This window comes from Eutrigla gurnardus (assembly GCF_963514095.1).
Source record: "Eutrigla gurnardus genome assembly, chromosome: 9".
NCBI classification, from domain to species: domain Eukaryota; kingdom Metazoa; phylum Chordata; class Actinopteri; order Perciformes; family Triglidae; genus Eutrigla; species Eutrigla gurnardus.
This window is the reverse complement of record NC_139923.1, coordinates 19481973-19497159: the sequence shown is the minus strand read 5'-3', so window position 1 is coordinate 19497159 and position 15187 is coordinate 19481973. Positions and strand designations below refer to the sequence as shown.

Genomic DNA, 15187 nt, shown 5'->3' with positions numbered 1-15187 from the left:
GTAACGCAACATTTCTCATACGTTGAATACTGTATCAAAAAAATCATCTCGGCTGCTTTAAATTAGATAAGAATTGACACCCCTAGTATGCGCTGATTGCACTTATTTTTCTGTTCTTGCAGGAGATGATGGAGTTACCTTCTACTTGGTCATCATAATTCCTATCATAGTGATTGTGTTCATTGCCAGCCTCACCACGATTCTCTTCTTTGTGAACAAAAAGAGGCAAGTATCTTCATGAACTCGCTTATCGCCAGATAAAGTCTGTTGATGATATTGTTCTACCTCACCGTGCTCATGAAACTTAATGACCAGTGTAATGTCAATTAGAGTTAATAGGTGTTGTTTTCATTAACATTGCCCCTGCAGTAAAGAGTAGAGTTCTTATAGAGAATTAAACATCATGTACACAATCATGTCGAATAGCTAACACCTTTGTGTCGACAGGAATAGCGACAGATTGGGGAATGGAGTCCTTTATGCATCTGTCAACCCCGAGTACTTCAGTGCTGCTGAAAGTAAGCATATGTAATGTCAATTTCCTCACTGATATGTTTCACTGTGTGCATGTCTTGCTGACCTGCTGTCTGCTGTGTTGTGCCAGTGTATGTCCCAGATGAGTGGGAGGTGGCCAGGGAGAAGATCACAATGCACAAGGAGCTGGGTCAGGGCTCCTTCGGCATGGTGTACGAAGGCATCGCCAAGGGAGTGGTCAAGGACGAACCCGACACACGGGTGGCCATCAAGACGGTCAACGAGTCGGCCAGCATGAGGGAGCGCATTGAGTTTTTGAACGAAGCCTCCGTCATGAAGGAATTCAACTGTCACCACGTGGTAAGAGGGGCACCACCTCAACGGAAAGAGAAGAGCCTGGAATACATGTAGATAAATAATCACAATATGGCTTAAAGTAAACCATCTTTGTATTGAACCCAGTTGCAAGAAAGTGCTCTTGATGATTAATTTCCTAATTAATCTGCATAGATGCTGAGGGTCACAAGTACTGAGTACACTGCGCTTGTCTTTACTCAGGCAGCTACAGCCTGAGGCAGGGTTTAGCCTCCTGGAGATTGTGTAGATTCTCTCATCATCGCGATCACAGCCTCATTAACTACGTTAAACGGATGTGTCAGGTTTTCCCGTTGGAAAGCTGCCATTACAACCTTTGTTATTAAGTATGGCTGCTAAAAAGCCATTTTTTTTTAAACTAACTTCAAAGCAAATTAGACATAAGATGTGAAATATAAATATTTTTTGCTTATAAACTAGAGTGCTCTGAGGTGAGGTAGACTACCTATCTTAACATCTACTCATTTTATGCAAAAAACTATACACCAATGTAGTTTATATTTCACTTAGCATACAATAAATGTTTTATGCTAACAGAAAATAATACATTCAAACAGACTTTAGACAGCCACTTCCAATTAAACTTCACAGAACGTTTTTACCACATTTGTAATGGTCATTTTTTTGTTTCTGACGTATTCCTGGAGCTGTTTCACCACCACCTGTAGTTAAATTTGTCCCAGCTGTGAGCACCCCCTACATTTCCTTTGTGCATTGCATTGTGGGAGAATCATGTCCTTCATCAGCACACTAAAAGAAAAATGTGTTTTTTAGATATGATTAATGACCGTTTTGGTTATACTTTATCTGGATTTGTGACTCATCAAACCTGACCTGTGCTGTGTTGTGATTGGTGCAGGTGCGGCTGCTGGGTGTGGTCTCTCAGGGACAGCCAACATTGGTGATTATGGAGCTGATGACCCGTGGAGATCTCAAGAGCCACCTGCGTTCTCTGCGCAAAGAAGTAAGCCCCTTTTCCTCACGTGTACACACACACACACACACACACACACACATTACAGCTTTATATCATATGCTGTCTCTCTCTTAAAGAAATAGTTGCACATCCTTTCCCCCTTTTTCTCCCACAGCCATGTGACATTTCCTCACCTAACATCCATTCCTGTGTGCTCTTTACTCTCATCCCCCAGAACTCCACCACCCAGGTCCTACCACCACTCAAAAAGATGATCCAGATGGCAGGAGAGATCGCCGACGGCATGTCGTACCTGAATGCCAACAAATTTGTCCACAGAGATCTGGCTGCCAGGAACTGCATGGTAGCTGAGGACTTCACTGTGAAGATTGGAGGTGAGTCAAGTTAATACGATGCCTTCAGCCTCCCCTGGTCGCTCAATGCTGAACCCACTCTACCCCGGAAAATAAGCGCTGGGATTTCAGAGAGTGCCTGAGGCAGCGGAGCCCTAATGTAAATGGACAGAGGGAGGGAGGAGGTGACGGAATGGATGAGCTCTCAGGAGCTTCCTCTCCCACACAGAATGACGGATATTTAGTGGCTTCCCCAACCTCTGTTTTCATTTTTTTCTTCTTCAGATTTTGGCATGACCAGAGATATTTATGAGACGGATTACTACCGAAAAGGAGGGAAGGGCCTGCTGCCTGTCCGCTGGATGTCTCCAGAGTCACTGAAGGATGGCGTGTTCACTCCGATGTCTGATGTCTGGTATGAGAACACATCGCTCTCTTACGCACACTCACAAGCCTGCAGTATGCATGGATAACGCTGCCCTAATCCAGGAGGCTTGCAAAGTATTCCAGAAATGTCTAAATATTTGTGCACATGGATACACTAAAGTATTGCATGTTTGGAGTCAAAACCATGAATATCACTTCACAGCATTCTTTACTTCGCCGTTTGAACATGCATCTCCTGCCCTCTATCCTCTCTGTGTATGCTACGACAGCTACTATTTCCAAACCCATCAAAAATCCTTTGGTTTCCAGCTGGCTCCAGAGTTTAGTTTTTTTGTACCGACACCTTTTTATGCCAGCTTGCAGTGAAATCTTAGTTTACAGTTTTGCCACATTTTTCTATCTGGAGTGATATTGTTGTAGAAAAAATAGTGTTTACTAGCTCCCATGCAATTATTTTTTTTTTGTTTCCCAACTCAAAATGTCCCACGGGTCGGTCCTTCAGAGTGGGCTTAAACTGCTCCAGATGTGCTCAAATGATAGGTTGCAGTGCCAGCACAAACCCACCTCCACATTTGCGTTCTCTATCTTCCTCTTTGATGTTGTGCAGATGAGGTTCGGCGTAAGACGAACCCATTATGGGCTCCTTAGGAATCCACGAGTAGGTGACTTTTATTTTGTTGATGGAGAAAAGCTGTCTGAATGTGGCTTTGTCTGTCAGCACAAGACTATTTCAGCCACTTATACGTAGTGTTGTCCTAAAGGACTGTTGAACGTACCTTGAACTCACGCCAGTTGTGAAATTCTGACGACCAAGGGTGAACAAATATTGTGGTCTTTGTTAGTGGAGTTAAGAATTTTTCTTCATGAATAGTTTCATAGTAATCTCAGCGAGGGGCAGCTTGAGGTTAAACCGAGGTGACGTTGGCTGTACTGTAAATACTTCATCCTGAGGCTGGTCCTGCAGTAATGACATCACCGTGATTCACTGACTGGTATGCTATTTCCCAGCTTACATGACTCTTTACACTTAAAGGCTGCCAGGTTTTAGGTTCAACGTCTCGTATCGTTCTCCGACAACCTCGGCTCAGTAAATGTTGTCAGGTTACTCCTTCACTGCCCGTTACATTTGTAGTAAACAGGTTCCTTATACTCTAGATAATGTAGGGGTCTACAGTTCAGGATTTTAGTCCACTTAGGGGTAGAAATCCACAATAAATTTCAATGTTTTAATGATAATTTTGAGTTTAGATCACGTTTGCATAGAAAGTATTTTGAAATAGAATTAATAGTTAATTTTGTCCACTTTAGCATGTGACAACACATTATAAAATTGAGAACTGTGACAAACTCTCATATATATAGTCTCACATATAGTCTATTTGCTTTTCATTAGTTAGTTGCAAATGTTGAAAAACATACACACAAATTTAGCCTTCACTTAAAGGTGCTTCGACTTGTTTTGAAAGATGGTTAACACTAAAGGAAGCTGTACTGTACATGCTTTGTATTAAAAGGGGAAGTGAATACAGTATGCATGATTAGTGTCTTTGTAGTGAGGATCCCATCCCACCTGTCAATAAGACTTTTCTTCTGTGTAATAAATGCATTGTAATAGACACATTCTAGAAAAGGGAAATTCCGAAACACTAGTTTGGTCCTTTTATTTAGAAGTTATAAAACAAATAAACTACACTCAATGTAAGCAGCACTGAATTGGCATCAGATAAGAGGCACAAATATACGTACATATAATAAAATTGTTGTCTGAATTCTCCCCGCAGGTCATTTGGTGTCGTGCTGTGGGAGATTGCCACCTTAGCAGAGCAGCCTTACCAGGGCATGTCCAATGAACAAGTGCTGCGCTTCGTCATGGAGGGAGAACTCTTGGACAAACCTGACAACTGCCCTGACATGCTGTAAGTCTCCTGTGATCAATAACTGTGTGACATCAGACATTCTAGCCCCTTTAGGTTTATGTTACAACACCCTTGAAGGATGTGCTGTCTTTTTTTATTTTTTTTTATCCTCCACTGCCAATTACCGCCTCCCGCAGCCTTCTGTCCCATTAATATTTTGCCCAGCGTCTATTTTAAGTTGTGGTTGAAAGTGTGTAGGATATCATGTGGTGTGTGTGTGTGCTTAGGTAGAGCCGAGATGAGGCCTGACATTAACGTCACAGGTTAAATGCGGTCCGCTGAGGACACGGTGGTCAGCTGGCAGTGAGAAGCCTCCTCGGCCGTTAGCCTCGGCCCATAGAAGGGATGCCACGACTCATGCGTGAAAGATGCCCCTCATTCCCCGCCCCTCCCCGAGAACGGGGCACGAGGAGGGAGATGGTGTCCGTCTGTCGGCGAAGGGAGTGGGAGGGAGACGGGAGAAAGAATTAATGAATTCATTAATGAATCACCCCGGCTGTAAGAGGAGAGGAATCACAGAACAGCCTGCTTGTCAGCATGCAGCGCTGCATATATGCATTTCTCCTCTCCCACTCTGACCTCAATAAGAAGGCATTCTGCTTTTTCTCCCCTCCCACTCTCCATGGCTGACCTCACCTTAGAAAGAGAGTTTCAGTCGAAAGAAAACCGAGGGCCAAGTGTTGTGCAGACACAAACCTCCCGTTTCTATGGCAGCCTGACTGTTTTGTCCTGATTGCAGGAGTGTGTGGATTGTGTTACAGAGGTGGTGGTGGTGGTGGTGGAGGTGGAGATGGGGGTGGGGGGGGGCTTGGTCACACAGGGAAGTCAGGTCTTTTGCTGCTGGTCGCCTTCAATGTAGTGACTTAATGGAGATTTCCAGAAGACTGCTGAGGTGCGGCGAAGCCAGAAGTCCACACAAAGGCTGAATAGATACAAGAAGAGAATGCAGGGCAGGATAACGGACGAGAGCGATGAGTCATAATCGGGGAGTTTTGACTGTCTCCTCCGTGTACGATCGTTCTCATGGTCAGGTAGCCGTGGGTTTGGATGTTTCCCAACTGGGTTGTAAGATTCCCCGATCAGATTTATGAGACGTTTCCCATAGATGTTGGGAGACCGTTTAGCCCTCGCATTTGGCCTGAAAGTGTGTCTGTTTCTGGGTTTATCAGAGTGTTGTCCATTAGTTTGGGGGGGGGGATGACGGCTGTGTCTAGACTAGTGCAAACTGTTGCTAAATTTCCTTTTGAAAGCACCCTTTTACACCATCACACCAGACATTTGCTTGTAAAACAAGGCATTTTTTTTTTATGTGATAAATAAAACACACAAAGGGGATTTGACTCCAGTTTACATTAGCTCGGACTATACTTAAATACTGTGCAGCACATTTACATTTACAGAGCAATACAGAAGTACGGCTGAACAAAGATATCAAGCTAAATGGAACAAATACAGAAAAAACAGAACAAATCAACAGGGCTGCTTTATGAGTGAAAGCTCAGTCTGTAAGAAAAATGCAAACAAACATGTGACAACAAAAAAACAACTGGTGGCAATACTGGAATAGAAAGGGAAATGGATGTTGTTTGACCTTGAGGAGCTCTTTCATGCCAGCTGAAGAACAAGTACACAATTCACCGCTGTGAGCTTCCCATAAGTTGCTAATGTCACCGCTGACAGGTCGAATATACACTTTAGGCTTAATGGCAATAACGTGCGTCTGTGTGTGTGTGTGTGTGTGTGTGTGTGTGTGTGTGTGTGTGTGCCATGATTGGCAGGACGCTGACAAGAAGTCAGGATTTACTGCGGTGTTTGTTTTCTAAATTTGCATCAACAAGCCTCGTGCGCGGCAACAGATGGCGGCTGAATAGTTTTCAGCGGGCGGGGAAAACGCAGACAGGTTTCCCCCCCACAGCGCCGGCCCGGCTCCAAACATTACACTCCTTTTCACGGGAGGTCTTCGCTGCCTGGGTTTGGAGCGTCAACTTTGAGACACTTGCTGCGCTGCAGAAAAACAAGACAGAGCCGCCGCCCCCTGCTGCTTCAGAGTATGAGGCAAGCGTGCGCGCTTCGGGAAAATCTCTACCCATAATTCCTCTTTGCAAGAGGGGAGCTGGCACCCAGCTGCAGAGAGACCGTTGTAGACGGCAAAAAGACCACTGGAGGAGAAAGGGAAGAAGAAGGGAGAGGGAACAGTGAGAGCGGAGGGGAGATGACTGAGGTGTTTATGTCAGTGGGCCGTGGAGGGTATTCTTAGCTTGTTTGTGTATAATTGAAGTTGCGGTGTGTGGTGTAGCACCACACAAAAACTGTAATAATTCTCCCTTTTATGATGTTGTTTTGACGTTCCCAAAGCTCGGCCGCTGGCCTGGCACAGTAACCTTACGTGTGATTTACTGTGCTGCAGAGCACAAGCTACATTACTCATCTGCACTACTGTATGTGTCGTAATGTTGCAATAAATAAAACGTATCCGGGTTTTAAAATGTGTGGTTTGAACTGCCATGTTCACTGAGAGTACCGATCAACAACGAACCCGCATGACATGAATCCAAGTCCAAGAGATACAGGCTGGTATAAGTGATTTCACTCTTACACATAGTGTGTATGAGCAGTATCAGGCTAAATGTACGTACAGTACATTACATTCACACCCAGTAATGTAGGAATATTAAACAAAATGTTAAACACAAAACATCTAGGCAGGTTTACGTAGATGTAGCAGCATTTTTTTAATAATCTTATATATATTTTTATGTGTTTGCTGCTTTGAAAGGGAAATAATAGATTTCCAAAAGACAACAGAAGAAGGATTAATCAAATAATCTATCCGTGTACATTTACTGTAGTAGTCTAGTTTACAGTACTATATGATGCACTCTCCACATAGTTTTATTTTTCAAGATATTGAATGCAGTTTTAGTGGCCGTGTATTGAAATGGGCTGAACATCAGTGTCTCCTGCCACCTGCTGGTAAGAAATGTGAAGTGGGTTCACCTCTTTTCCTCTGCTCTGATGATGTACATTCAAAGAGTTGCTGTAATATTTCCTTAAGTGTGAAGTAGCACAATTCAACTCTGAGATAGGGGACAAAATCCACATCGTCTTTTTGGTATATCTTTCCCTAAAGTTCATTAAATAAAATGTGAATCCATGCTTTTCGTGACCAAAACACCAAAGATCTACTGTTCATTACTAACCCTTTTTTTTTAATCTGCTGTGCATCACATGCAGGTTCGAGCTGATGAGGATGTGCTGGCAGTATAATCCCAAGATGCGTCCGTCTTTCCTGGAGATCATCAGCAGCATCAAAGATGAACTGGATCCTCCCTTCAGGGAAATGAGCTTCTTCTACAGCGAGGAGAACAAGCCGCCGGACACGGAGGAGCTGGACATGGAGGTAGAGAACATGGAGAACATTCCACTGGACCCTGCATCTACCAGGCAGCCCTGTGCCGCCGCCGCCGCCGCCCCCTCGTCGTCGGGGTGTACGGGAGGCACGCCGCCTCCCCCGACTCAGCAGTTGTCCCCCATGCAAGGCGCCAGCACTCCGTTGTTGGGACCCGTGTCTCCCTCCTCCCCGGGCCTGGTTGCCTCAGCCTTGGCGTCTCCAGGCCAAGCCTTGGACAAGCACTCAGGACATGTTTCGGCCAACGGGCCCGTGGTGTTACTGCGGCCCAACTTTGATGAGCTGCAGCCGTATGCACACATGAACGGGGGCAGAAAGAACGAACGGGCGTTACCACTGCCCCAGTCGTCGGCCTGCTGATATCAGACCAGCCCCTCGTCCGCCTCTTACACAGGGTAACACAAACCTCTCCTCCATCTCTTAAGGAGGGATGGATGGGGTAAGAAATGACTTTCTTTAACTGTGTGCCAGTAGATGGCCGCTCCACTCCTTTAAAGGTCAAACGTGAACTCTAAAAACTGAGAAAAGGTACAGAAACCTGCTAAAGCATTTGGAGTTCGGTGGCTCAGACTCGACACTGGGGAACTCCTTTCCTGCGCTGCCTGTAATTCAGTCGTTGTTACATAAGTCCTTCGAGGAGGAAAATAATCCAGGCATGTATCCTGATTTTACAGATTTAGACATGAACTTCAAAGAAAATACTTTTTTTTTTTTAGCATATCTGCCAGCAAATCCAACAAAAGAGCACTTTTTTCCTGACGATTTCAGAGAGGATGTTGTGGATATCTGTATTTATACAAAACCCCGTGATTCTCTCTATGATATGGCATAGCCCCGTTTCTAACAGACTTTCCATGGAAATGACTTTGTTTGCATGAGCAGGCCGCATCATGTCATGCGAGGATGCCTCAAGTAGAACGCTGGGACTACGATCATTGTTTCATTTTCCTGTTGATATTTCTATGATCCTTTTCAGGAGCGGATCAGAGTGGAAGAGGAGGGGCTGTCGTGTATCTGCCAAACTATTGCCAAATCGAGCTTTTTCTTCAGTTTCATACTGGTCTCCCTTCTTTTTTTAAGGCTGTGATTCAGAGTTGAGATGAGTCTCGTGTGGGAAATAACACCAGAATGGCTACTCCTGCAGCAGCTGTGTGTGTGGGGTTATCCCAGGACAGAACGCAGCGTTACTGTTGAGGCTGCATTCACACCTGCAGTCAAAAGTTTGCTCAGTAAATGCAGCGTCGGCTTTCGGGGGGGGGTTAGATCTACCGAGCCGCGTGATGCAGAAATGTGACACTAAATATATTTGAAGTGAATTGCCTTTAAGGAGGATAAAAGTAGGACTTTTTCCTTCAGGAATTGAAATGTAAGCCTCCTTTAATCAAATTTTAAGCTTTTTTTATCAATTGATACAATGATGGTAAGAAATCATCTTAAGATGATTATTTAAAAGTAACAAAAAGTTTAAAAATAACTCGATAAAATGTAGTTTTATTCTAAATTCATGTTGTTTTTATTCAATAAAAAATGCCCAAATTTCAGTGGTTCTTCTGCACACGTGTAAAGATTTGCTGCTGAGATAGTAAACTGGATATATTTGGGTTGTCCACAAGTTGATAATAACTCATTACAACCCTATATTTGCATGTAAGCACAATTGAAAAGCCAGCATGTTGTTGGCTTCCCAGAATGTTCTGTTGCAAGTCCTTTCAAATGGAACTAAACAGACAAAAATGTCCCCCTTGATCATATCGTGAACACTTGAGTCCACCAACTCTGGATCACAGCCTCAGTCTTTGTTTTAAAGAAAGACAAAATGGAAACAAAGCATCACAACGTTCACACTCCACATTACCGAGCTTCACATTCAAGGGATACGACTCTGCCTCATATGTTCCAACCTTGTCTGACATCTTTTTAAACTGTGCGTTTCGTGCGGGAGGTGAACGGTCTTCCCTCAGATGCTGCTGCTCGAATGAAAAAGGCACCCAAAAAACACCACGACGGAGTCGGGACTGGAGACAGAAAACGAGAAGGCGTTGGATCAGATTTTAGTAGCCGAGAGACAACTTTTAAATCACAGCAGGTCTCTTTTAGAATAGTCATTAGTTTCAAACACATATAAAGGTCTTACAGTTGTATTTTAGACTGCAGGATCGTTTTTATACACATTATTGGTTTTGTCACTTTTTTAAACCTTTTTACGGTTCAAAAATGTTTGCCTCTATGTCTGTACAGAACAAAGCTGCTATTTTATTCTTTTTCTCTTTTGGATGTGTGTGCGTGCGTGTGTGTATATATAAATATATGTATATATATATATGTATATGTATATGTATATGTATATATATATATATATATATATATATATATATATATATATATATATATATATATATATATAAATAATCCTTCAGGTTTGATGTTTCATGGTCTCCACTACAGTCCATTTCTTATATCTGCGAACTGTTAAAAAAAGCAAAACAACAAAAAATATGATTTAAATATAAAAGCATTTTTTTTTTTTTTTTCTGTTACCCCCAAAAAGTTTTCTGTAACACTATATTTTGTTCATTGCCTTTTATTTTTATGAAATCTTTCCTCCTGTATTTGTTTTGTGGATGTCTATATTATTAATATTATTATTATTATTATTATTTGGAATGGACACCTTATTTGGATGTGTGAGTGTGTACTTTCTGCACCCTTTTTGTACTTGTCGTCTAGCACTGCACCTAGTATTGCCCACTAGGTGCGACTCAATCTCAGGTCAAAGTAAAGGCTTTGCTTTCTCCACACATTCTCATGATCGTTCTCTACTTGTCTCAGCTTGTACCTCCCCCTTTCCTCCCCCATCCATGTGTCCTCTCTTTCTCCTCTCGCTCTCTCTCCCGGTGCCTCCTTTTGAAGTCGGTGCACGAGATATTTACTTTAAACCAGATCTGGTATTTTAACCCATCCATTTCTCGCCTCCTCTTGAATCAATAGGGCTAATTGGGTTGTCTTGTTTGCCTTAATTATGCCAACCATCTCTCAACCATTCAAAATTGATTTTTTTCTTGCTATTTTTTTTTTTTTACTTCAACACTCGAGCGCAATATAACGCCACTTCTGCTATATTACTTCTACAAAGTGATAAAAGGTCTTATTGTTTGTCTTCATAATCACTGCTTCTAAAAACCAAATAAAGGATGGGTTAAAGTCCAGGGAAGGGAACACATTTCAATGTCATGAATGGAAAAAGGTCTTAAAATGGAGGCTGGATAGTGAAAGTATTTTGAAGGATTTCTCCTCATCTTTTTGGAAATGTTGCCTAGTGATTTAATTTTTTTTTTTTCCTCTCTTTGAAGTTTTTTTTTCCTGTCGGAGTGTTATTTATTTATTTTTTTAATTTCCTTTGTGATATCAGTTTAAATCACTGTATAAATGCCCCATGATTCAGTATAAAGATGGATTTTTGTATGTATTTTCTTTGGTGTCATGACTGGGGGACTTAAAGTTTTTTTTTTCTTTTTTTTCCTTCGAGTATATATCTACCTCACTCTTTTTAAATGTATACGTATGGAAAACAAGTACATCTCACGCTCATCAGTTTGTATAGAAACCATCTGCATAAAACCCCACAGGGATGGAGATAAACCTCACAAAGTGAACTAGGACAGGAGATGGAATATCTGTGTTGTTAGTTCAGCCCACCGGTTTCAAGCCCAGCGGTTTATAAAGAGTCTGTTTGTATCTCTGAGAGGACATTAGCACTCTGCAGAGTCAGCACATTACATAATTACATCAACCTACACTTTAATTTGGACTGGCTTACAGCAGGTGCAGTGGAAGAGACCGACAACAACATCAGATATCACATCTCCGCTGTCTCCCAACACATAGTCACAACCGGAACTCCTCAATAGACAGAAACCTTCGTTTCCTCATCAAAAAAACATTCATACACAAGTCTGAACACTTATCATGGGGAATCTTTAAAAAGGGAAAAACATGTTTCATAAAAAGCTGCGAGGTTACAGCGCTACTCAAACATCATTCACACTCTAAAAAGATTACATTCTTTTAATGTATCTGGATCAGTGCTGTGAATGTAACGAGGACATTTCTGTACAAAACCCTTCTGTAGAGATAGTGGACACTCCACCTACGTCTTTCTACCTTCAGTCCGAGAAAATGGAGAATTTAAATAATTCAATATGGGATCACTTTATTTTTTTAACCCCATAAACTCCCCCCGTTCACCGTCCCCCGTCCCAAGTCTACCTGCTGTGCTGAATGCCATGACATTCTAGCTCTAGAGATGGCTGAGTTCCACCATTTTCTGGCTTTTTCAATCATTCACACGCCTTTTGTGACCTATTTGTACTGCTACTTACACTAAATGCTGCTGGTTAAAGAACAGTCACCTCAGTGGATCTTATATTGTCATCGAAATGTCGAGTGTGGAGGTGGAAAAGGAGCTTTTACATCTCAAAACTTGGCTTCTACGCTCCGCGGCCACTTGGAGAGCGCTGTCTCAGTGCAAGGGCTTCTGGGCTGGAGGCATAAAGCAATTTGAAAATTCATGTTGAATTTTATACCCGAAAGCAATAAAAAAAACAAAATGGGATTATGAATAGCCCACTGGTCAGCGTCTAATGTGAAATTGGGGTGCTCAATTTAGGTTCTTCTTAAGCATTTTATTTGTGCATGATGTCAGAGAATATAAGAGAATCAAAGACTGAAGGATTTTTTTTTTTTGGTTGCAAAACAGTCTGATTGCTGCTGAAATCCCGTTGGTACAGAAATCACCACTGACAAGCAAGAGGCTTGTGTAGTTACGTATACATATCTGTGCATTTGTGTGTTTCCATTTGGATGTATAGATGATAAAATACAAACTTTTCAGATCTGCGAGTAGACATTACATTGACCTGTCGTGAGGTGAATTACTGTGGAATTAGTGGTTGCCATTAGATCACAAGTCACATGTCATAACTACAGCATTTAAATAAACATGTGGACATGTTTAGGACAGGGATGTTGCGTAGATTACGGGTAGTCATGGTAAAGAGTAAATGACATGATTAGGAAAAAGACGATATAGGCTTAAGTTTACAGCTTCACACTAGTTGCTTTTATTGCATTGCCCGATTTCAGTGTAAACATACAGTAACTAACTCAAAAACATTCAACTTAGTCATCTTTATCATTTTCATTCTTCTGAAAGTTTGTCATGCAAACCTCAGGTTTATGGAGGATGCGTCAGCGCATTCGAACTGCAATAATAAGTTTGAGGTTTATCATTATCATGCCTCTGTTTTTATGATTTGCATTCCTATACCTTCTGAGGGGGCCTTGGTTTACTGCTATTATTTTATTACAATATTTTCACAAAATCTCTGTGTTCATTACCTGATTGGGGAAAGAAATAATCAAAAACCTTCACTAGACTGTCTTTTTTTCAAGTTCTGTATCTGAGGCCTCAAAAAGTTTTTCACATCTATAACTGAGATGGTGTATTTTTGACATGCCATCTCCAAATGTGTATCTGAGAATTTCCTGTATTTTTTTTTCCTGAAATTTTGAATAAATAAATGAATGAGTACTTTTACTGTTCGTTCCATTTCATGTCATTTGTTAATTGATATAGTGTCCGTGTGTGTCATGTGAAATGTCTTTATTAGAATTCAAACAGTCGGTAAGGAAGGATAGTTGTTTTTGATCCCGCATTTCACCATTTGTCCGCTTGGGGGAGCTGTTCGCTGCTGAATCAATGATGAACAACCCTTGTGGAAATGATATATTCAGGTCCCTCCGGTAAAATCTGGCATCCAAATTAGGATTCTAGAACAAGTCACACATTTAAATGTATTATACATATATATTTAAAAAAAAGACTCACACTATCTGTGACTGCAAGTACGGAAGACTTGCTCTATTTTGTCGACCACGCATTGTCATCCACGCTTATCGACCTACAGGTGTGCAAATCGCCATTTAAAGAAAAACATCACAGCTGTATGGCAGGAGCGGTGAGAGAGGGAGAAGAAGGGACGCCATTATTTTATTATTCAGAGAAATGTGATAAAGAGCCACTTGTATGTTGGGAAGGAGAGGAGGGATGCGGTCTTGATGACGAGGCGTTAGGGTTAGGGTTGTTACCATGGATATAATAAAACAAGTATATAACTATGCCCTGTGGATGGCAGCATTGCGCGCTTAGGCGTCTAGTCTGCCTAAAATCTCGAAGAAGAAGAAAGTGAGCGATGAAAGTTGCACCATTGGTCAGTTAAGAGTTCTACGTCACCAAGGGGCGTGGCTCACGAAGCTGCACGAGCACACATGAGTTTGCGAGAATCAGAGCGAGTCAACAGTCGCGTTCAAAGTTTTTAAAACACGATACAACACGCAACAGTCGTTGTAACGTGACGCATTGGGGGGCTGAAGTTAACACGTCAGAATACGGCGTATCTACAAGCTAACGAGTGCACCGTTGATCAGAGCCTGGAAGCTAAATCCCCCACAGCAGGGTGTTAGCACCGCAGCGCTAACGTTAGCACGTCTGTAGCCAGCGTCATTAACGATCTAACTTAACCGCTAATAGCACCAAGACTAAGTGAAGCATCGCGAACTTCATCAAAAGGGCGATGTGGTGGTTCGTTGGATACGTATTTCTTGGCGATATCTGGGCTGTTAACTGCTAACTGTCTTGGTTGGCTAGCATGTTTTGCTAGCATTAGCTAGGCTATGCTGCGGCTGAAACTCCTCGTCAACATATTTGTCACCCGACACTGGCATTTACCAGTAAACCAGTATTCTTAAATAGCAGACTTTTATTGGGGAAATATCACATTGCTAACAAAACTTTTTTTTATTTTTTTTATAACAAAACGGGAAAGAAATCAATTGTGCTTCAAACGTCATCTACTGTTTTGCCCTGGTGACTGTCTGACAGGCTGCAGGTTGTAGAGACGGTTCGAGTCGAGATGGATTTTATTTTGTACAACAAAATCATTGACCTAAAACACAATGTTGAAGTAGAGGACCGTTGTGTACCAGAAACACGGGAAATGCTTTCAACGTCATGGACTCATACCTTTCACTTTATAAAACTTAAACGGTATAAAATACGGACCAATGAATGAACTGCCATATAAATGATTGTAATATGCGTCATACAACCATGCAGTGTTGGAGTTAGGTGGGAGCCAGTGAGAGCTGAGCTCCCATAGAGAGAGGACTGGCTCCCATGAACGCAGTTAACTCAAGTATATAGTCAATATTTTTAATTCCAATTCAAGCTATTTTCTCTTCCACATACGGAGTTATATTGACGTTAAAGATAAAAAGCTTGACATGCCAAGTAATAAGA

At 42.0% G+C, this 15187-nt stretch overlaps 1 protein-coding gene across 1 annotated transcript in view; it reads left to right on the top strand.

The window, feature by feature from the left end:
- igf1ra (insulin-like growth factor 1a receptor) overlaps positions 1–13240 on the top strand; it is a 69294-nt gene extending 56054 nt beyond the window's left edge. Inside the window, exons 14-21 of the mRNA XM_084016785.1 lie at positions 123–225; positions 448–518; positions 605–834; positions 1709–1813; positions 2001–2160; positions 2404–2533; positions 4287–4421; positions 7656–13240. Coding sequence (XP_083872911.1) covers positions 123–225; positions 448–518; positions 605–834; positions 1709–1813; positions 2001–2160; positions 2404–2533; positions 4287–4421; positions 7656–8190 — 1469 coding nt within the window. The 3' untranslated portion in view covers positions 8191–13240. The remainder of the gene's footprint in view (positions 1–122; positions 226–447; positions 519–604; positions 835–1708; positions 1814–2000; positions 2161–2403; positions 2534–4286; positions 4422–7655) is intronic.
- Positions 13241–15187: the final 1947 nt, after the last annotated feature.